Source organism: Hyla sarda, chromosome 3 (assembly GCF_029499605.1).
Source record: "Hyla sarda isolate aHylSar1 chromosome 3, aHylSar1.hap1, whole genome shotgun sequence".
Taxonomy (NCBI): Eukaryota; Metazoa; Chordata; class Amphibia; order Anura; family Hylidae; genus Hyla; species Hyla sarda.
Window position 1 is genome coordinate 381,557,249 of NC_079191.1, and position 22,850 is coordinate 381,580,098.

Here is a 22,850-nt window from a genome sequence, read left to right on the forward strand (position 1 = left end):
CAAAACCAGATAGGGTCATCAAATGAGCTGACCAATCTCTCCAAAATGGCGGGACACTTCCCCAATAGGGTTTTACATTCTGTGTTGTAAACTGAATACATGACAATGACAAGTTTTTGGATATCTTTCTCAGTAATAACTGCCGTAAATCTGGCAAATGAAATCACACCCGTTTGAAGGATACTAGCAAAAATGGCAAATATTCACACAACATCTGGAGGTTCCTCAAAAAGTGTAAATTTGATATTTTTCACCTAATAAAAAAAAATTGCAATGATAAATCTCTACCCAAAAAGATTATGTACCAATTATGTAACATGTCAGTGGTTTTGATTTGTGGGGCTTCTGGGTGCTGAGACCCCCACTGATTGCTAATACAATCAGGCAGAAGTGCTCAGCTAAGTGCTGTACTTGTTTTCTAGCATTGTTGTGAGCAGTTTGCAGAATTATAGAGAGGCTATAGCCTTTCTGTAAATCCCTACACCAAGTGAGACTGGACTGAAATAAACAAACCCAGTGCTTGACTGAGCAATTCTGTTCTTGTGATCAATGGGGTATTCCATTGGTCAAAGTTCTTGATATCTTCAAAACACTGCAAACTTGGCTACCTAGTCATGAAATTAGGCCAAAAATAGGACATTCTGTGGTCCCTCTAAAAGTCACCTGACTTATTTTTTGTATCTAGATTCAAAACTGAAGTGTCATCAGAAAACAGGATGCAAAAATAAGCGGTTATGGTTACACGAATAACGTATTTATCTTAATGAAACTTGCCATGTAGAGTAGTTTTGAAAGTTTAATTGTAGGTTCTTCACTTCCAGATTCTTAGAGGAGTTTAGTGTGACAGACTATTTTATCTTCATTGTACTGAGACACTAAATATTTTTTTGCGTAAAATGCATTTATTTAATTTAAGGACGATGCATTCGGTGATAAATGCTGTACAGGTTTTTTGTCGACATGAAATATGCAAAAAGCTGTATTTTCCAGACTTTCTAATTTAGTATTAAAAAGGAAAAAAATGTATTTGACCGAGACCACTGACAGAAATAGGATGTATCAATATAAAGTGAAATCATTACTATAGGTCTCTAGTGCTCCAGCTGTAAAAGCAAAATTAGGTCTAAAAGATGGATTTTGTGGGATTAGCGGAGAATAGCCAGTGACATTCAGTAAAATACTCGAACATCTGCTGGCTATTTTAGGAGACAAGTCCTTCTATTACCATACATAACAATTAATTTTAGGCTAATCCTTTTGAGAGGAAACTCTTCTCTTGGTGAGCTTATGAAAAATGATGGCGTGGTGTTGACATTTTTATCCTAACACTAATTTTACAATGGACTATTTGAAGGTGCCATAAGATCAGCACATGTCTATTTGGAATACTTTATTAAGACATACGGTGCAGAATTACACTTGGGAAGACAGATGTTCATATACCAAGCTTGGGAAAATGGGCTAGCCACTTAAAGGGGCCAAGACTAAAAAGTATTAAACATATGCCACTACGGTTATTAGCATCTCAGGCACTTACATCTTACATGATCTTTATATTTTCTTTTTAGTGAGGTAATTCAGCGTCCCCAATACATCATATAATGCTGATTTTGTTGGGAAAAAAAGTTTAAAAAAAAAGATACTTACCTATCCCTGGTCCCCCACAGCTACCGTGATGGCTCCTTTCTGTCCCTGGCTGCTTGTTTCTTCTGCTGAAATGACAGGTTGGAGCAAGAGCAGCCCACTCAGCCAATCACTGGCCAAGACAAGACACTGCTGCTGTCAGTGATTGGCTGAGCAGGCAGGTCCTGCTCCAACCTCTCATCTCAGAAACAAGCAGAAGCCACAAGCAGCAAATGACCCACCATGGGAACAGCTGCAGAAGACCAAGGGTATGTAAATATTACTTTTTTTGTTTTCTTTTTTTTTCTACAGCCCCAGGATTATGTCAAGTTTTTTAGGACAACGGAGTACTCTTTTAACCAAATGTTAGTCTGGTTTCAGGTGGTTTAATGTGCCTGCACTAGCCAAAGGTATGCTTTTTCAGCTTAACTCACCATAGGTCTTAACTCAGTAGATCCATGTGAGGAATTGCTCTCCTTGTATTGTGCTACATGGAAGCTAATATAAGAAAATGGGGTCACTTTGCTTAATTCACTTACATTATCTGCAAGGTAGCACAATTCAAGGACCAGGACACAGCAATCTTTGGCCACACATCCCGTGTCACGGTCAAAGTTGTCATGTAGGCCTTTGTTTGTACAGATGTCATATGTGGTCTTCCAGTGTTTTTTCTTTTCACTAATAGGTATATTTTATCCTGTCATTAGGGCATTCACTCTGTCTGTATAGAAGTGCTCTTCATTGCATAGTTGGCTTAGTTGCCATTAGGTCTCAACTTTTTAAAGTATGCATGAACTATTGGGCTAAGCATTGATGAGCTGCTTCTTAGCATTGTAACTACATGAGTCCAAATCTTAGTGGGATAATCCTGTGGATGGGACTACACAGAGGGTGGTGTTAATGGTATGTAATTCAGTATTATTCAGTTAAGATGCCTTTAAATTAGTCGGCTGAGATAAAATGTAAAAACACCAAATGTGATTTAAGGTTTTGGTTATTACCTACAATACATTCGGAAAGTCATCAGACCCTTTCAATTTTCACATTTTGGTGTGTTGCATCTTTTGCTAAAATTTAAGAAAAAGTCATGTTTCTGCCCCATCGTCCTGAAAACAATACCAAATAATGACAAAGTGAGAACTGAACGTTAATCTTTGCAAATTTATTAAAAATGATAAATAAACTTTGTGTTCAGACCCTTTACTTAGAATGCTGAAGCACCTTTGGCAGCGATTACAGCCTCCTCTCTTCTTGGGGATGAGGGCACAAGGTTTGCCCTGGATTTGCAGATTTTATGGCATTCTCTTCTGCAGATCTTCTCAAGCTCTGTCAGATCTTTCCAAATATGTGAATTGGAATTAAGTCAGAATTCTCAAGGACATTCAGGCCACTCAAGGACATTCATACATTTCTGTTTTGCCTTAGCTGTGTTCTTGGGGTCATTGTCTTGTTGGAATGTAAACGTTTGGCCCAGTCTGAGATCCAGAGCCCTCTGGATCAGGTTTTCATTATGAATATTAGTGTTGCTCGCGAATATTCGCAATTCGAATATTATTCGTGAATATCGCATATTCGCGAATTCGCGAATTTCGCGAATATAGCGCTATATATTCGTAATTAGGAATATTGTTTTTTATTTTTTTTTCACAGTACACATCACAGTACACATCACCCCTCTCTGCTTCCAGCTTGTGTGGTGTAAAGAAGGCTCTAATACTACTGTGTGAGACTGGCGTGCGAAAATACGCATATGCGAAAATTAGCATATGCGGATGTTCGCATATACGAATTTTCGCGTATGCTAATTTTGTATATTGCTAATTTTCGCATATGTTAATTTTCGCATACGCAAATTTTCGCATATGCGAAAATAAAACGAGAATATTACGAATATGCGATTATTCGCGAATATATGACGAATATTCGTCCATATATTCGCGAATATTCGCAAATTCGAATATGGCCTATGCCGCTCAACACTAATGAATATCTCTGTGCTTTGCTCCCTTCTGCTTTCCTTTAAAGGGGTACTCCACTAGCCAGCGTGGAACTAAATGTTCCGAAAAGTGTTTTTGCGCTGTGGGGGTCGGTCACGCCCCCTCGTGATGTCACGACCATGCCCACTCAATGCAAGTCTATGGGAGGGGGCATGACGGCTACCCGTTTAACCCTGACCAGGCTCCCTGTCCAAGCCACTGGGCAGATGATAAACAGTGCCTGGTTTCCTTTAGACATGATGCTTAGAAATGAAGCCAAAGATTTCAACCTTGGTTTTATCAGACTAAAGTGGCTTGTTTCTCATAGTCTGAGAGGCGTTTAGATGTTTTTTGTTAACTCCAGGTAAGCTCTCTTTTGCCATTCTGATGTAAAGCCCAGATTGGTGGAGCTCTGCAGTGATGGGTGACCTTTTGGAGGTTTGTCCCATCTGCAGGGTCGTTGTAGCTCAGCCGGAAATGTCGATTGGTGTCGCTTTGTTACAAAGACCAGCTCTAGGAAGAGTCATGGTGATGTCAAACACCATTTAAGAATTATGGAACTCTTCTTCCACCCTATCAACTGAGACTGCCATATGTCGCTTGAATTTTGTAGTACTTTTTGGTTCAAGCGAACATTGCTGTACTCTAAATTCTCAGTTAGTTCCTTTCATCCTTTACCCTGTGTAGAGTATTTGAGGTATTCTAATGTCTTTTCAGCCTGTTTTTTGCATTGGGAGCTGCCTTAAGAGGTTTGCTTTATAAAAGCTTTTATTTATGCTTACTTCTGCTTTCCTTGGCATCACATCAGGACATTAGGTAAATGAAGATGTAGATGGATCCTAGGAGACATACCAGAGATTCGGTGGGACATTTCATTCTTTTTTATTTTGCATTGAGTCTTATTGCAGCGCAGTATGTGACGTGCATTAGCATGCTGCCTGGGATTTTCTGTTAATGCTAATGCATTGTTAAATAAAACTCAGAATTAAAGAAATGACCTGTTGTTTCTGGGAATAAAGTAGTTTCTCCATTGTGCACTTTCCTAACAATAAAGGGCAGCAGGGATCTTCTTTTCTTTCCAGTATATTAATTTCCCTGACACATTAAAGAGCATTTATTAAGTTTTCATAATAGCACCACCTCTGCAGATGTTTCTTGTGGAATGAAAGAACTGAACTACAGAGGAGACAGGGAAAGGCTGACTTGTGTTTTACCTTCCTGAAGTTTTTGTTTAAACTTGATATACTTTTATAAACTGAGTATTTCTGGGTATTTTCTAGCAATTCATTTTCTGTTAGTTATTAGAAGTATAGATTTAGATATATTAATATTTACACCTCAACATACATTTTTAAGAGGATCTTTAGCCAACCCCCAATAAATATAGATCACGCACCTTTTTACAGATTCTTGACATCCCCTCCTATTCCTGAAATATGAGGGTTTATTGTTTGTCTGGAAATTTAGGGAATTGGTCGGATGGGTGTGAACTTAATTTTAACAATAAGAGTAAATATCAGGTGATGGGTGGAATTAAACAGTTATGGGGTGTGTATTAGGAAGACACACCTCTTAATGTAAATCATTCACACCCCCTGACTGTATAATCCCGCCCATCACAATATATTTACTTTTATTATTAAAATTACATTCACGCCCATCTGACTCATTCCCTGAACTGTCAGACAAAATATAAACCCAGATATCTCAGGAATAGTATAAGAGTAAAATCTCATCTTTTTGACTGACTATAGGTCCAAAAAGGTTAAAAATCAAGATATTTATGGATTCTTCTTTCTATAACTGCCACTCACTGATCCCTACTGCCTTATGCTTCCTTATCCTTAGGTAATATGGTCATTTATATATATATATATATATATATATATATATATATATATACAATATCGTATAAATTATTCAGGGTTAAACATGATTTCACTATGTGTTATAAATACACTATGATGTCTGTGGAACAACACCTTCCCCCAGAATGATGGACAGCTGATATATTCCAGAATAGTCTTGTCCACTCTTCATTCTACTGAGTTCCAGATTTGTCTTTTGCAAAACTGTTGTATAAGGGTCACCCTATAAGCTGTGTGTTTCCCCCTTCCAAAAGAGAAGACGCTTATATTGTTTTGTCTAAACTGCCTACGTAGCTATATTGTAATTGGAAACACATCATGTCATTGTATTATTGTCCCATTGGTTGATATTCTACTGTGGACATAAATAAAAGGGGTGAGCGGAGTCGGTAGGTGTGCTGGCCTGCCACCATGAGTAGAATGAGCTGTGCCTGTGTGTCTTTAATTTGTATGAATGTGAAGCTCACAGACAGACGAAGGGTCTGATGGGAAAAATGTGTTAATCACAAAAGTTTTTGGAGGGACAAAGGTCACCTGATTGTGGCAGCCAGAGATAACCTATTAGAAATATGTATTCAAGAATAGAGTTCAGTTCAGTGTGATGATGCTTAACCTGTCTGTAAAGCACACCCAGGAGGAACCCGGCAGTGGTGGGGATCAGCTGCAGACAGAAAGTGAGAACTAAAAAGAATACATACTGTCAGCATAGTGTTTATTTTTTTTTATTTTTTTGTAACACTGCATTTTTATTTTTAAGTGCCCTTTAAATATCTTTGCCTAACATTTGAATTTGGCTGTACATCTTTGTTCAATAGCTTATAATATGGACTGACATTTTGGAGATCTACCTTGAAGAACACCCATGGAACTTTACACTAGATAAAAGGGACTACATTTGGCACAAATTTAATTAGTCTTAATCCACTTTGTTTTTTTTACTGATTTGTTTTGTTCCTTCTCCTGTACACTGAGTGTCCTGGAGGTAACTGGTAATTCTGTATGCATCACAGCTTCCACTCATTTTTGCAGGGTCAGACGTGCTGCGCCCATCCAGCCACTCATTGTATATTACAGGAGCAGGGACTCCCTGCCCCTTCTCCTCTACCTACTTTTGGAATGCAGTCGGGCACTACTGAATTGGGATCCAAACTTAAAGGGGTACTCCGCACCCCTATACATCTTATCCCCTATCCAAAGGATAGGGGATAAGATGTAAGGTCGCCAGGGTCCCGCTGCTGGGGACCCCCGGGATCTCGGCTGCTGCACCCACCTCTACAGCTTCCACCTCACACCGGCAACGCTGGAGGCTTCGGATCCCGACCACAATGGCGGGCGAGCATGAAGTGACGACTTTGCCCCGTGTGACATCACGCCCCGCCACCTCAATGCAAGTCTATAGGAGGTCAGTCACGCCCCCTCCCATAGACTTGCATTGAGGGGGCGGGGCTTGACATCACACGGGGTGGAGTCATGACGTCACGCTCGTCCGCCATTGGGATTGGGATCCGAAGCCTCCAGCGTTGCCGGTGTGAGGTGGAAGCCGTACAGGTGGGTGCAGCAGGCGAGATCCTTGGGGTCCCCAGCAGCGAGACCCCGGTGATCTGACATCTTATCCCCTATCCTTTGTATAGGGGATAAGATGTCTAGGGGTGTGAAGTACCCCTTTAAAACTAATCTGACTTAGATTTGCCAAATCAGATCCAAAACAAATCTTTTAAAAATAAAATACCATATTATAAATCTATCTGTAAGTCTATCATTTTAAGTACATAGTTAATGTACTGTTTTTTAATAGAGGAGAATCTATTCCTTCAAAATTCCTTGATAGGGTATTTGAAAAACTGACAAACTCTTCTGTAATAACTAAACCAGAAAATTTACATTTTGGCTGAATCAGTCGTCTTATGTCTCTAACCGAGAAATGCTTAATTGATGGCTAAGTGTTTATTTACTGTCCCTATACCTGGGGACCTAAAGGGAAGATATTGCCCCTGACTTCCTCTAAACTGAAGCACAATCTAGGCATCCATGCCTTTAAGATTCTGATGTAGCTGTGTCGGTCTAACACTATCTAGGCCTGACAGCTGTGCATCAAGAGTGGCAGCCCCAGCAACAGAAGAGCTTGAAAATTATTAGAAAATTAATTATAATGCTGTGCATTACTTTAGATATGATTATTTCCATAGTAAGCCAGGGATTATTTCGTACATTGAGTATTAAGCCAAGAATAGCTGTTATATAACATGCATCTGAAAAATATGATTTTATTATGTACATGAAATCATAATCAAATAGAATAAAAAAAAAGTTTTATGGAATGTTTTACTTGTGTGGTATCAGATACATGTCTATATACAATACATGAATGAGATAAAATACCATAAACACTAAAATAACATAACCCCAAGCAGGCCCATTCAGCTTAATGGAAGTTAATAGCCCACTAGTGATTACATTCAATCCTTTTTATACTTTTTATACTTTTATACATATATATTTTTGTAGAATAGATGACACAGTAGACCCCACCTCTGTGTCCTATAAATAAAGTTGAGGAGATCTTGTAGTGTCTCAGCAGTCGGTCCCCCAAAGCCCCCCCCACCCCCGATCAGACACCTATGCTCTTTCCTGTGGATAAGAGATAAGTGGTTAACTACTGGAGTTCCCCTTAAACTAAATATTAGTAAAGATAAGGTGCATTGCTTAGGGGTTAGTTAGCATTGGACATTAAGTGCCAAAAAGAGGCAGGGGGTTGTTTATTTACATAGATAATAGAATAGTAAACTAAATCTTTGTATTGGGTGAAGGAAAGCCTAGATATAAAACTGCCCATTGGCAACCAATGCCTCAGGGTTAAGGACACATCATCATCCAGCTATGCCCCTGTGTAAGTAGCCTAATTTATACTCAGATTTACATATTTTATCCAGTACTATACTATTGTGTATTTATCACTTATATTGCTATCAGGCTGAAGCTTTGACAATTAACATTTAGATTTGTAGTTTGTATTCAAGGTACTAAAGAGAATTGCCATAATCATATTGTGTTTGTATATTTTGCTGAATATAGGATTATCCCAGCTATGTCAGCTGTCACATTACTACTAACTGTGAAAAATGGAGGTCATTTTCAAATATTTCAAACGTATCACTGTGTATCCTTCTTCCAGGGACAAGGGCTTAATAATGAAGAAGATTGATGGGAGAAAACTATCAAGTCTGAATGTCTGGCAAAAAAAAATGAATTCTTTTGTTTTTGATGGATATATTAGCAAAGCAAATGTTTTCAGAAACACTTTGCATCCTTGTTGATGGTTTTCTCAGTCATAACATGTCAAGTCCGACGCTATTGAAATTTCGATTTAAATGCTGTGTATGATAGGACAATGCATTAATGCAACTGTGCTAAATCAAAGGATCTTAATTGTGAGCAGCAACTGGTGCACATACTCATATTCTGAACAACATGGGGTGTCGATCATTAGATATTTTATGTCGGAATCAAGTCAACAATTCTTACAATTAGCTTGAAAAGAATTTAAAGTGAAATTCGTTATAAAAAAGAACTCCATAGACTGAGCAACTTAATAACCTATTATATTATGTATACAGCTCCTACACAGATGTATGTGTCTCTATGGTTACTGACTACAAACCAACCCTGGGTAGTCTGTTCTTCTAGTCGTGTGATAATCTGTCCCCTCTTCTACTCTGTAAGCTTATCAGTGGCATAAATGAGAATGGTGACATTCCATAGGGAGGGGGAGGCTGAGCTATAAGTTTCATCTATTGTGCATATACTGGTATCACTTTCCAGCTACTCTCTCCTTATCCTCAAAGACAAAACAGGAAGTCTCTGCTTAATTGTAGGCTAGAATGAAAAAAGATAAGATAGATAGTAAAATGGAAAATTAGCAAAAATGAGAAAATGAGAAAAACATTAAAGGGGTACTCTGGTGAAAGTAAAGTGAAGAAAGGGTACACTGGTGAAAATGAAGTGAAGATGGGGTACTCTGGTCAGGTAAAGTCAAATGGTGGCAGAAAATTAAACAGATTTGTAAATCACTTTCATTTAAAAATATTAATCCTTCCAGTACTTATCAGTTGCTGTATGCTATAGAGGAAGTTGTATGGTTCTTTCCATTCTGATCACAGTGCTCTCTGCTGACATCTCTGTCTATATCAGGAACTGTCTAGAGCAGGGGAGGTTTGCTATGGGAATTTGCTCCTACTTTGGAAAGTTCCTGACAGAGAGAGCACTATGGTATGACTGGAAAGAACTACAGAACTTCCTCTGGAACATACAGCAGCTACTATTAATTTACAAATCTGTATACGTTTCTGATACCAGTTGATTTGAAAACATTAAGAAATAGAATCTAGTGGCATGTGTTAGGCTTCAATGATCAGTCTAAATAGAGTTATCTTATGGAAAACCAGAGCAGTCTGCCAATGTAACCCTAATTGGGAATCTTTTTGTATTAAATATCCATTGTCTGTGCAAGTTTATATTGGTTAAAGCAGACCTGTAAGCAGGAAAACAGGGGTGTAAGGAAGCATGTGACCCCTTATGATTTTAGACACACCTTTTTGATCACCATAGTCTTTTTCAGCTTTTTTTTAATATGAGGCTTAAGTGCCCAGTGGGTGTTTCCTAGCACAGCAACAGCCCAGAGTCAGCCCATCTCCTCTTATTTACCATGTCATGCCTGCTAACATGCACCTGCCATGTTTTTGTTTGACAACAGACACAGAGGAGATAAGATAGATAACCCTTGTCTCTTGCCATGCTGGGGAACGCCCTCTGGGCACTTAAGACTCATTTACATATTATCAAACAAGCTGTAAAGGACTGTGGAGATGAAAGAGATATGCTTGGAATCCTAATAACTAACCTTATCTAGCCATGTGTTTATTTACACCCCAGTTGTTCTTCTGACAGGTCTACTTTAAGAGATATGGGGCCCCTGACTTTATGACCCCTTTGCTATACATAGCACTCTGGTTATAGGAAACATACAAATAAGGTAGAACAAAAATCTAAATGCAAAAAATACAGCCTATGGTGAAACTCTGATAATACACTGTGCAGATGAAATATTCACTTGCAAATAATATTAGGAGCATATTTCTAGAAGTCCCTGCTGGTGAATTAGTGAAAGATGACTAAAATCTATTTAGATATATTTAAAAGAGAAGTTGTTGAAATTAATAATTTGATAAATATGATGCTATATATTGAATTGCTTAATCTCCGAGCTCCTAATGAGTTCTGAGTCTCTGGACTCGCTTTTCTCTAAATGAATTTCCATATTTTCATGTTTTGCTGGATGTATATCCAAAGCTCTGGCGGGAATTTAAAAATAATACCCCATAAATTAACCAAATGTTTTAAATTTGCTTACTACATTTGCATGAATTATTTATTGTATTTGCGTTCTGTGCATTTATCAGGGAAACATATAACATCCTCTTCCTGCTCTTCTGTGATTAGTATTGTGCAAATAGTTATATATGAGATGAGAATTGCTTGGCTTGCAGGAACTCATATAGAAGATTATTTAAGGAAATGTCAGGGAAGGATTATTTATTTAATTTAATTCTCTCCTGATTATACAACTGGTTATTGTACTAGAAGTGAAATAATCTGCAATGTCGGCATTAGGTGATTATGTCTATTGGAAATAATTAGAAAAGTTTTTTGCATTGACTCCTAATATTCTATCCTCTTGGGTTTTCTTTTTTGCAGATAGATCGCATAATCTTCTGCGTGTTTTTGGAAGTTGACTACAAAATATACAAAAAGAAATTGACTGAGTTTTTCCTAAAAGGTATGGTAACCTATTATAATAATACTTTTGTGTTTGAATGGAAACTGTCACCAGTTTTGAGTCCCCCTGCCCCAACTGCTGGCGGCAGGGTGTAGCTATAGAAGTAGCAGAGGTAGCAGTCGCATCGGGGCCCTGGTGCATAAGTGTACCTCAAATCACATCTGCCCCATAAGCAGAGCTGCCATGAGAAATTGTTGGGCCCCTTACACAGCTCAAGGCCTGGGCCCTCCACCACCCAACCTCTCCCCACCTGTGACCCCCCCCCCCAATCCTGTATACAGAGACCATTACCAATAATACAAGTATACAAGGAGGAAATACTCCCCCCCCCCATACAGTGACTATGTATTGGTAGATACCAGCTGTACACAGGCTCTGTAGACCAGATAAATGATTACATACTATTACGTCTGGTGCTGTCTTCTCTGATCGGAGTCTACCACTTCCCTTTTCTTCTCCTTCCGGCCCAGACCAGTTCCTGGTGATGTAAATCAACAAACTCTGCTTTGTACATAACATGAACCGCATAGTTCTTGGTGCTCCTCTATTATGTGCAAATTGATGGAGATGGATTGCTCATCTGTTATCAGCTTTCTGACCACTTTCTGACCTGCAGCTTCAGATATGATAGAGGGTGCCAGGAAGCCATGCTTTAGTGACATAGAAATACCTCTTTAAAGGGGTTATACAGCAGTCATTGGCTGAGTGGCAATGTGATGTATTGGGCCCTAGAATCGGAAAGAGGAGTGCAGCAGAAACTGAGGCTGGGCCCAATACATTAGTTACGGTTCAGTCAATCACTGACTGAGATGGGATAACACTGTGGGATTTTGCTGCACTGTTCACATCTGCCGCGGTAATCACTATTCCGCCGTCCGCAGAAAGAATAGACATGTCTACTCTTCCCACCAATTCCAAGCCTAGCGCCAGCTGGAACATTCAAATGTGTGGAATTGTGCACATTTTCAGCCCTGTGAACATGTCCTAAAACAGATGACAGGTTCCCTTCAAGTATTATTTCATTCCTTTAATATTTGCAACAAGCTAGTAGTTTTGGTGAAGAAAATCTATTTTTTTTTTATATTTCATATGTAATTGTTCAAGAAACATAAGTAATAAAAAGCAGTGTTCATAAGTAAATGAAATAGCCACATCTCAGGTGTACTATTGTATTACATAACTATTATTATTTTTCATCTGCTTCAAACAGCCACAGTACATTAACCAAATTATAGCACCTTCAGTCACATTACATTCATTTTCATTTAAATAGGGTTCTTTATAGTCAAGAGAATGTCATTACCGTGGGTGCGCTTTATAGATACTGAATTCGGTGAGAGTAGAGATCAAGTATTAATATACAGTCACATGGATTACATCTATCTGAGTATAACTAGTCAGATCTCCATATATATATATATATATATATATATATATATGTATATATATATATATATATCGATATATATAACTCAACTAATATATATGTACATACAGTGGGGCAAAAAAGTATTTAGTTAGCCACCAATTGTGCAAGTTCTCCCACTTAAAAAAATGAGAGAGGCCTGTAATTTTCATCATACCGTAGGTATACCTCAACTATGGCAGACATGATGGGGAAAAAAATCCATAAAACCACATTGTCGGATTTTTTAAGAATTTATTTGCAAATTATGGTGGAAAATAAGTGTCATGTCTGTATTGGCCTGTGTTCACACACAGCTATTGGTTTGGTTGTGTGTGAACAGTTTTATGTTCCTTGGTCAGGGAATAGTTAATAGCCTTTTTCTTGCTAGTGAATAGCTCCTAGGGTGTGTCTATTTAATGTCAGCTCAGTCTAGCCTTTGGGCAGGTGATTGAGATCATTACATCCTGACTTGCTAATATGCTGGACATGCTGCATGGAGCTCTTGGGGAAACACTCTTTATTTGAGCTTTTAATCTACTATCTCTGTCTTAGCATGTACTTTGTATTTTCTGGTTTTAGCCATGGTTAGGTGGCATGCTAATTGTGGATTTTAATCTGTGTTTGTATAGTCGGTTTCAGGATTTGTATATCTTTTCTGCTATGTGTCTGTTCACACTGTGTTTTCTCTTGTATCCTTTCTAATGAAGTTCTGTGTTTTATATTTCTGTTTTCCTACTGGGCCAGCATCCTGTCCACACTGGTGAGTGTGCTACTGGCCAGTAGTCTATTTAGATTTATTATTATGGCTACTCTTTTAGTGGAGAGGAGTGTCCAGTGAGTGTCCAGTGTCAACAGTGTCCTATGTTAGATCCCTGTTACTGCTCCATGGGGACTCAGTGCCTACTGGAGGTGTTCGGAGGGATTGCTATTCATGGCTTGCGTTCAGTGTGGAACAGTGTTCTATAAATATATCCTGTGTATCTAAGCATCCCTGTTACCTGTCCATGGGATTGCGAATATTCCTGTTTAGTGATATATCCCGTTTACCTATCCTTGGGGACTCAGAGGGTATTGTTATTCCTGTATCTACCGGAGGTTTTTCTAGGGGATTTCTAGAGTTCTAGGGTTTCTGGAGTATGTTCAGACTCATCCATTTTCCTGTCTGGTGTTTTGAACCCTATATGTTTATTAGTTCTTTATTCAGATCTTTGGAGTTCTGTTCATGAACACTTATCTATAGTGTCCTCTATTCATGACCGCCGATCTATAGTGTCCTCTGTTCACGACCTCTGAGTCCTCTGTTCATGTCCGCTGATCTATGGAGTCCTCTGTTCATGACCTCTGATATAGTGTCCTCTGTCCTAACTCTCTGATCTGTGTCCTCTGAACTTTATCTGTTATGGAGTTCTATGTTCCTGTTATGTTTCTGGTTTGTGACCAACTGTTTATTAGTATGTGTTTTAGGCCCCTATACTTTAGTTCAGGGAGGGACTGGCATCCAGTTGTCAATCCACCGTTTAAGATGGATGGGCAAGTAGGCAGGGAGAGTGGTTTTAGGGTGATTTTAGGGCTCACTCTCCCTCTCCCCTGGTCGGTCCCTGACAATAAGTATTTGGTCACCTACAAACAATCAAGATTTCTGGCTCTTACAGACCTGTAACTTCTTCTTTAAGAGTTGAACTTATCAGTATGAAAGACACCTGTCCACAACCTCAAACAGTCACACTCCAAACTCCACTAGTATGGCCAAGACCAAAGAGCTGTAGAAGGACACCAGAAACAAAATTGTAGACCTGCACAAGGCTGGGAAGACTGATGCTGCAATAGACATACAAGACCATTCATAAATACCTCGATCTGTTGCTCCACGCAATATCTCACCCCATGGTGTCAAAATGATCACAAGAACGTTGAGCAAAAATCCCAGAACCACACGGGGGGACCTAGTGAATGACCTTCAGCGAGCTGGGACCAAGGTAACAAAGGCTACCATCAGTAACACACTACGCCACCAGGGACTCAAATCATGCAGTGCCAGACATGTCCCCCTGCTTAAGCCAGTACATGTCCAGGCCCCTCTGAAGTTTGCTAGAGAGCATTTGGATGATCCAGAAGAGTATTGGGAAAATGTCATATGGTCAAATGAAACCAAAGTAGAACTTTTTGGTAAAAACTCAACTTGTCATGTTTGAGGGAGAAAGAATGATGAGTTGCATCCAAAGAATACCATACCTAATGTGAAGCATGGGGTGGAAACATCATGCTTTGGGGCTGTTTTTCTGCAAAGGGATTAGGACGACTGATCCGTGTAAAGGAAAGAATGAATAGGGCCATGCATCGTGAGAATATGAGTGAAAACCTCCTTCCATCAGCAAGGGTATTGAAGATGAAACGTGGCTGGGTCTTTCAGCATGACAATGCTCCCAAACACACTGCCTGGGCAACGAAGGAGTGGCTTAGTAAGAATCTCCAGATCTCAACCCCATAGAAAACCTTTGGAGGGAGTTAAAAGTCTGTGTTGCCCAGCCACAGCCCCAAAACCTCACTGCTCTAGAGGAGATCTGCATGGAGGAATGGACCAAAATAGCAGCAACAGTGTTTGAAAAGCTTGTGAAGACTTACAGAAAATGTTTGACCTCTGTCATTGGTAACAAAGGGTATATAACAAAGTATTGAGATGAACTTTTGTTATTGACCAAATACTTATTTTCCATCATAATTTGCAAATAAATTCTTTAAAAATCAGACAGTGTGATTTTTTTTCCTATTCAAAACAAAGTTTTTTAACCCCTTAAGGACCCAGCCAATTTTCACTGTAGGACACGGCCATTTTTTGCACATCTGACCACTGTCACTTTAAACATTAATAAGTCTGGGATGCTTTTACCTTTCATTCTGATTCTGAGATTGTTTTTTCGTGACATATTCTACTTTATGTTAGTGGTAAAATTTTGACGATACTTGCATCATTTCTTGGTGAAAAAATCCAAAATTTGATGACAAAATTGAAAATTTCAATTTTTTTTTTACTTTGAAGCTCTCTGCTTATAAGGAAAATGAATATTGCAAATACATTATATATTGATTCACATATAAAATATGTCTACTTTATGTTTCCATCATAAAGTTGACATGTTTTTACTTTTGGAAGACATCAGAGGGCTTCAAAGTATAGCAGCAATTTTCCGATTTTTCACAAAATTTTCAAAATCGAAATTTTTCAGGGACCAGTTCTGTTTTGAAGTGGATTTGAAGGGCCTTCTTATTAAAAATACCCCACAAATGACCCCATTATAAAAACTGCACCCCTCAAAGTATTCAAAATGTCATTCAAAAGGTTTGTTAACCCTTTAGGTGTTTCACAGGAATAGCAGCAAATTGAAGGAGAAAATTCAAAATCTTCATTTTTTACACTCGCATGTTCTTGTAGACCCAGTTATTGAATTTTTACAAGGGGTAAAAGGAGAGAAATCTTCCTAAAATGTGTAACCCAATTTCTTTCGAGTAAGAAAATACCTCATATGTAAATGTCAAGTGTTCGGCGGGCGCAGTAGAGGGCTCAAAAGGGAAGGAGCGACAGTGGGATTTTGGAGAGTGAGTTTTTCTAAAATGGTTTTTGGGGGGCATGTCACATTTAGGAAGCCCCTATGGTGCCAGAACAGTAAAAAAAAAACACATGGCATACTATTTTGGAAACTACACCCCTCAAGGCACGTAACAAGGTGTCCAATGAACCTTAACACCCCACAGGTGTTGGACGACTTTTCGTTAAAGTTGGATGTGAAAATGATTTTTTTTTTTCCTAAAATGCTAGTTTTCCCTCAAATTAAGATTTTATACAAGGGATAATAGGACAAAATGACCCCCAACATTTGTAACCCCATCTCTGCTGAGTATGGAAATACCCCTTGTTAGGATGTAAAATGCTTTGTGGGCAAAGTACAATGCTCAGAAGAGAAGGAGTCACATTTAGCTTTTGAAAAGCAAAATTTGCTAAAATAATTTTTAGTGGGCATGTCGCATTTAGGAAGCCCCTATGGTGCCAGGACAGCAAAAACAAAAACCACATGGCATACTATTTTGGAAACTACACCCCTCAAGGCACGTAACAAGGGGTCCAGTGAGCCTTAACACTCCACAGGTGTTTGACGACTTTTCGTGAAAGTTGGATGTGTAAATTATTATTTTTTTTTCCACTAAAATGCTAGTTTTCCCTCAAATTTCAAATTTTTACAAGGGGTAATAGGACAAAATGCCCCCCAAAATTTCAAACCCCATCTCTTCTAAGTATGGAAATACCCCATGTGTGGACGTCAAGTGCTCTGCTGGCGCACTACAATGCTCAGAAGAGAAGGAGCGCCATTGAGCTTTTGGGAAAACATTTTTTGGAATGGAAGTCAGGGGCCATGTGCGTTTACAAAGCCCCCCGTGGTGCCAGAACAGTGGACCCCCCCACATGTGACCCTATTTTGGATACTACACCCCTCACAGAATTTAATAAGGGGTGCAGTGAGTATTTACACCCCACTGGCGTTTGACAGATCTTTGGAACAGTGGGCTGTGCAAATGAAAAATTACATTTTTCATTTTCACGTACCACTGTTCCAAAAATCTGTCAGACACGTGTGGGGCGTAAATGCTCACTGTACCCCTTATTTCATTCCGTGAGGGGTGTAGTTTCCAAAATGGGGTCACATGTGGGTATTTATTTTTTTGCGTTTATGTCAGAACTGCTGCAAAATCGGCCACCCCTGTGCAAATCACCAATTTAGGCCTCAAATGTACATGGTGCGCTCTCACTCCTGAGCCTTGTTTTGCGCCCGCAGGGCATTTTACGACCACATATGGGGTATTTCCGTACTCAGGAGGAATGTTACAAATTTTGGGGGTCTTTTTTTCCTTTTAACGCTTGTGAAAATAAAAAGTATGGGGCAACACCAGCATGTTAGTGTAAATTTTTTTATTTTTTTACACTAACAAGCTGGTGTAGCCCCCAACTTTTCCTTTTCATAAGGGGTAAAAGGAGAAAAAGCCCCCCCCAAAATTTGTAGTGCAATTTCTCCCGAGTACGGAGATACCCCCTATGTGGCCCTAACTTGTTTCCATGTTCTTGTAGACCCAATTTTTGAATTTTTACAAGGGGTAAAAGGAGAAAATGTATACTTATATTTGTAGCCCAATTTCTCTCGAGTAAGGACATACCTCATATGTCTATGTAAAGTGTTCGGCGGGCGCAGTAGAGGGCTCAGAAGCGAAGGAGCGACAAGGGGGTTTTGGAGAGTACGTTTTTCTGAAATGGTTTTTGGGGGGCATGTTGCATTTAGGAAGCCCCTATGGTGCCAGAACAGCAAAAAAAACTACATGGCATACCATTTTGGAAAGTAGACCCCTTGAGGAACGTAACAAGGAATAAAGTGAGCCTTAATACCCCACAGGTGTTTCACGACTTTTGCATACGTAAAATAATAAATAAAAAAAATTCACAAAAATGTGTTTCCCCCAAATTTCACATTTTTGCAAGGGTTAATAGCAGAAAATACCCCCCAAAATTTGTAACCCCATCTCTTCTGAGTGTGGAGGTACCCCATAAGTTGGCCTGAAGTGCACTATGGGCGAACTACAATGCTCAGAAGAGAAGGAGTCATATTTGGCTTTTTGAGACCAAATTTTGCTCGGGGGGAATATCGCATTTAGGAAGCCCCTATGGTGCCAGGACAGCAAAAAAAAAAAAAACACATGGCATACCATTTTGGAAACTAGACCCCTCGGTGAACTTAACAAGGGGTTAAGTGAACCTTTATACCCCACAGGTGTTTCACGACTTTTACAGATGTAAATAAATAAAATAAAATTTAACCTAAAATGTGTGTTTTCCCAAAAATTTTACATTTTTAAAAAGGGTAAAAGCAGAAAATACCCCCCAAAATTTGTAACACAAATTCTCCCTTGTACGGCGATACCCCATGTGACCCTAAACTGTTGCCTTGAAATACGGCAGGGCTCCAAAGTGAGAGCGCCATGCGCATTTGAGGCTTAAATTAGGGATTGCATAGGGGTGAACATAGGGGTATTCTACGCCAGTGATTCCCAAACAGGGTGCCTCCAGCTGTTGTAGGAGGGGAGGGGGGCTGTGTAGGGGTATGTGTATATGTAATGTTTTTTACTTTTTATTTTATTTTGCGTTAGTGTAGCGTTTTTAGGGTACAGTCGCACGGGCAGGGGTTCACAGTAGTTTCTCGCTGGCAGTTTGAGCTGCGGCAGAAAATTTGCCGCAGCTCAAATTTGCAGCCGGATACTTACTGTAAACCTCCGCCCATGTGAGTGTACCCTGTACATTCACATTGGGGCGGGGGGGGGGGGGGGGGGAAACAACCAGCTGTTGCAAAACTACAACTCCCAGCATGCGCTGACAGACTGTACATGCTGAGAGTTTTAGTTTTGCAACAGCTGTAGGCACACTGGTTATGTATCACTGAGTTTGTGACCTTACTCAGTGTTTCACAACCAGTGTGCCTCCAGCTGTTGCAAAACTACAACTCCCAGCAAATACGGTGCATGGTGTACGGTGACTGCTGAGAGTTGTACTTTGCAACAGCTGGAGACACACCGGTCGTGAAACACTGAGTTAGGTAAAAAAAAAACTCTGAGTTTCACAACCAGTGTGCCTTCAGCTGTTGCAAAACTACAACTCTCAGCAGTCACCGACAGCCAATGGGCATGCTGGGAGTTGTAGTTATGCAACCAGCAGATGCACCACTACAACTCCCAGCATGCACTTTAGCTGTTTGTGCAAGCTGGGAGTTGTAGTTATACAACAGCTGAAGGTACACTTTTCCATAGAAAAAATGTGCCTCCAGCTGTTGCAAAACTCTAAGTCCCAGCATGCCAATAAGGGAATGCTGGGAGTTGTGGTGGTCTGCCTCCTGCTGTTGCATAACTACAGCTCCCAGCATGCCCTTTTTGTATGCTGGGAGCTGTTGCTAAGCAACAGCAGGAGGCTGTCACTCACTTCCTGCTGCTGCTCCGCTGCAGATCAGTCCTTCGCCGCGACCGTCGCTCCTGGGGCCCCGATCCCAACAGGAACCCCGGGGATCGGGGTCCCCAGCAACTGGGGTCTTCTTCCCGCACCCGCTCACGTCCTCCGGAAGAGGGGCAGAGCGGGTTGCGGGAGTGACACCCGCAGCAGGCGCCCTGATTGGTCGGCCGGTAAACCGGCCGACGAATCAGGGCGATCGTGAGGTGGCACCAGTGCCACCTCACCCCTGCAGGCTATGGCTGTTCGCCATGTTATTCCAGGTCACCGGGTCACTGGAGACCCGATTGACCCAGAATCGCCGCAGATCGCTGGACTGAATTGTCCAGCGATCTGCGGCCATTGCCGACATGGGGGGGCATAATGACCCCCCTGGGCAATATGCTGGGATGCCTGCTGAACGATTTCAGCAGGCATCCGGCTCCGGTCCCCAACCGGCTAGCGGTGGGGGCCGGAATTCCCACGGGCGTATGGATACGCCCTGCGTCCTTAAGGACTCGGAATGCAGGGCGTATCCATACACCCTGCGTCCTGAAGAGGTTAAGGGGTTAAAGGTATAACATGCATGGATACAGGAAACAAAAAAAAGAGCAATCAAATAACAGAGGTGGGCATGAGGCATGGATCAATGCAAATAAGGTTCAGCTACAGACAATGTGATTTTATGGATTTTTGTTTCTCATTATGTCTCTCATAGTTGAGGTATACCTATGATGAAAATTACAGACCTCTCTCATCTTTTTAAGTGGGAGAACTTGCACAATTGGTGGCTGACTAAATATTTTTTTGCACAACTGTATATATATATATATATATATATATATATATATATATATGTGTGTGTTCCGAATAATCAAAGATATTTCAATGCAACTTAGTACACGTGTTACTTATATGTGAACTGAAAATATAACCCTAATCCACCCCCTTTTGCAAGGATGTTTTATTTCTCTGAAATCCCATGCAAGTCTATGGAGCTTTTCGTACATCTCCTGATCGCATTACTCTCAGGCTGCAGACATTGCCTGAGACTTTTAAATATCCTGCCCCCAGACCAACTTGATGGTAACGTATTATATAACTGTCCAGTAGGTAGGTGTAGAGAATAGTTAGTGCTGGGGATGATTAATGAGGATGGGATATTGTAGTAATTTCATTTGGATATATAATAGTGTCATCCACATAAACATTACAAAAGCATGGACTGAGTCTGATCAAAATGGCGGAAAAAACAACACAATGGCCCAGATTTATCAATCAGCCTGAACCCCTAATTGTCTGGTTTTTCCAAATCACAGCTCAACTTTCACTTTACAAGAGCTTATTAAGATATGAAAGTTAAGCTTTGATTGGTTGCCATGGGAAAAAACAGACAATTAGGGTTTCAGGCTGATTGATAAATCAGGGCTAATAAAGCATAATAACAATTATCATCATCATCAGCAGCAGAGGAAAACATGGATCAGGAATATAAATCAATCACTACACTATTATATACAGTAGTACAAAAATTATATATATATATATATATATATATATATATATATATATATATATATAACTTTAGATATTGTAGATGATTAGAATCCACAGTCATGTAAAAGCCTTACTTAATATAGTTAAGGGAGCTCCATTTAAAAATGTATCCCCTATCCTCCAATGTATGGAGCACAGGGTCACCACATGATCCATTCATTTTCTATGGGAGTGCATGTACAATGCTCATGTATCTCTGGCGCTCCCATAGAGAATGCTTTGACAAGTCTGTGTTCCATGCAGAGGGGAGATTTGGGGCCTCATCCTTGAGATTGGACCCCCACTCCCAATAGACACTTATCCCTCAATCTGTGGATAGGGGATATGTTTTTAAACACTGGAGCACCTTTTTAACTTTGTATCATAGAGACAACCCATGTGGCTGCATGGTTGGTAAGAGCAGGTGCATGGATCCCCTTCCTACATGTCCTACAATATAAGCAAACAAGCATATAGGAAATTAACCCCAGAATCAATCCATTGCCAACTCCTCAGGTTCCCTTGTTGTTGAATTGGTTTTCCTATTAAGAGTCTGAATGGTGGGGGTCTGCTTGCTGGGAACCTAACTGTTTATGAGAATGTCCCCCCTGATTGAATGGAGCCGTGGTCACACTTGAGCACTGTAGTTCTATTCTACTTTATAGGCCTTACAAAGATGCCCGGCTCTTTTGTCTAATGCCCCTGGCCTCCTGGCACTGGCAATCAAAACTTTCAATTGAACTTTTAGCAGGGAACGAACACAACAATTGTGTAGACAGATCATCACACTGGGAAATGCTAGTAGAGATGAGATGAATTTAGAAAAATTTGTTTCGGCTGATTCAGATAATTTTCCGAAAAAATTAGCTTTGGTCCGAATCTCTTAAATTTATTAAAAATGGCTATTTCTGCCCTACAGAGAGCCTCAATAGGGGTGTAGAACACTTTGCCTTGCTCTAACATGCATAGGGTGTTGGCTGGGTTTGTGAAATAATACTGTTATTCAGTATGACATGCAGATTACAGGCGTCGCTGTTAGAATCACTGTCGCAGGATGGCACAATGACAGAGCCTGGAGGTGGCATCAGTATGAGGAGACCATACAGTGGCTGAATGACACAGTGTGGAGGTGGCGGCAGCACGAGGAGACCATACAGTGGCTGAGTGACACAACGTGGAGATGTTGGCAGCATGAGGAGACAATATAGTGGCTGAATGACATAGCGTGGAGGTGGCGGGAGCATGAGGAAACCATATAGTGGCTGAATGACACAGCGAGGAGGTGTTGGCAGCATGAGGAGACAATATAGTGGCTGAATGACATAGCGTGGAGGTGGCGGAAGCATGAGGAAACCATATAGTGGCTGAATGACACAGCGAGGAGGTAGCGGCAGCATGAGGAGACCATATAGTGGCTGAATGATCCAGCCTGGAGGTGGTAACAGCCTGACGAGGCCATAGGGCTTCCCAATTGATTAAAGATGAAAGATATTTTTTTAACATTTAAACCCCTTAAAGACGCAGCTCATTTTCACCTTAAGTACGCAGACCTTTTTTGCAAATCTGATCAATGTCACTTTAAGCATTAATACCT

The 22,850-nt window shown here is 40.2% G+C and overlaps 1 protein-coding gene across 1 annotated transcript in view; it reads left to right on the plus strand.

Annotated features, from left to right (window-relative positions):
• Positions 1 to 22,850, plus strand: part of MACROD2 (mono-ADP ribosylhydrolase 2) — a 2,467,642-nt gene that overhangs the window by 2,282,906 nt on the left and 161,886 nt on the right. Inside the window, exon 9 of the mRNA XM_056567894.1 lies at positions 11,219 to 11,300. Within this exon, the coding sequence (XP_056423869.1) occupies positions 11,219 to 11,300 (82 nt within the window). The remainder of the gene's footprint in view (positions 1 to 11,218; positions 11,301 to 22,850) is intronic.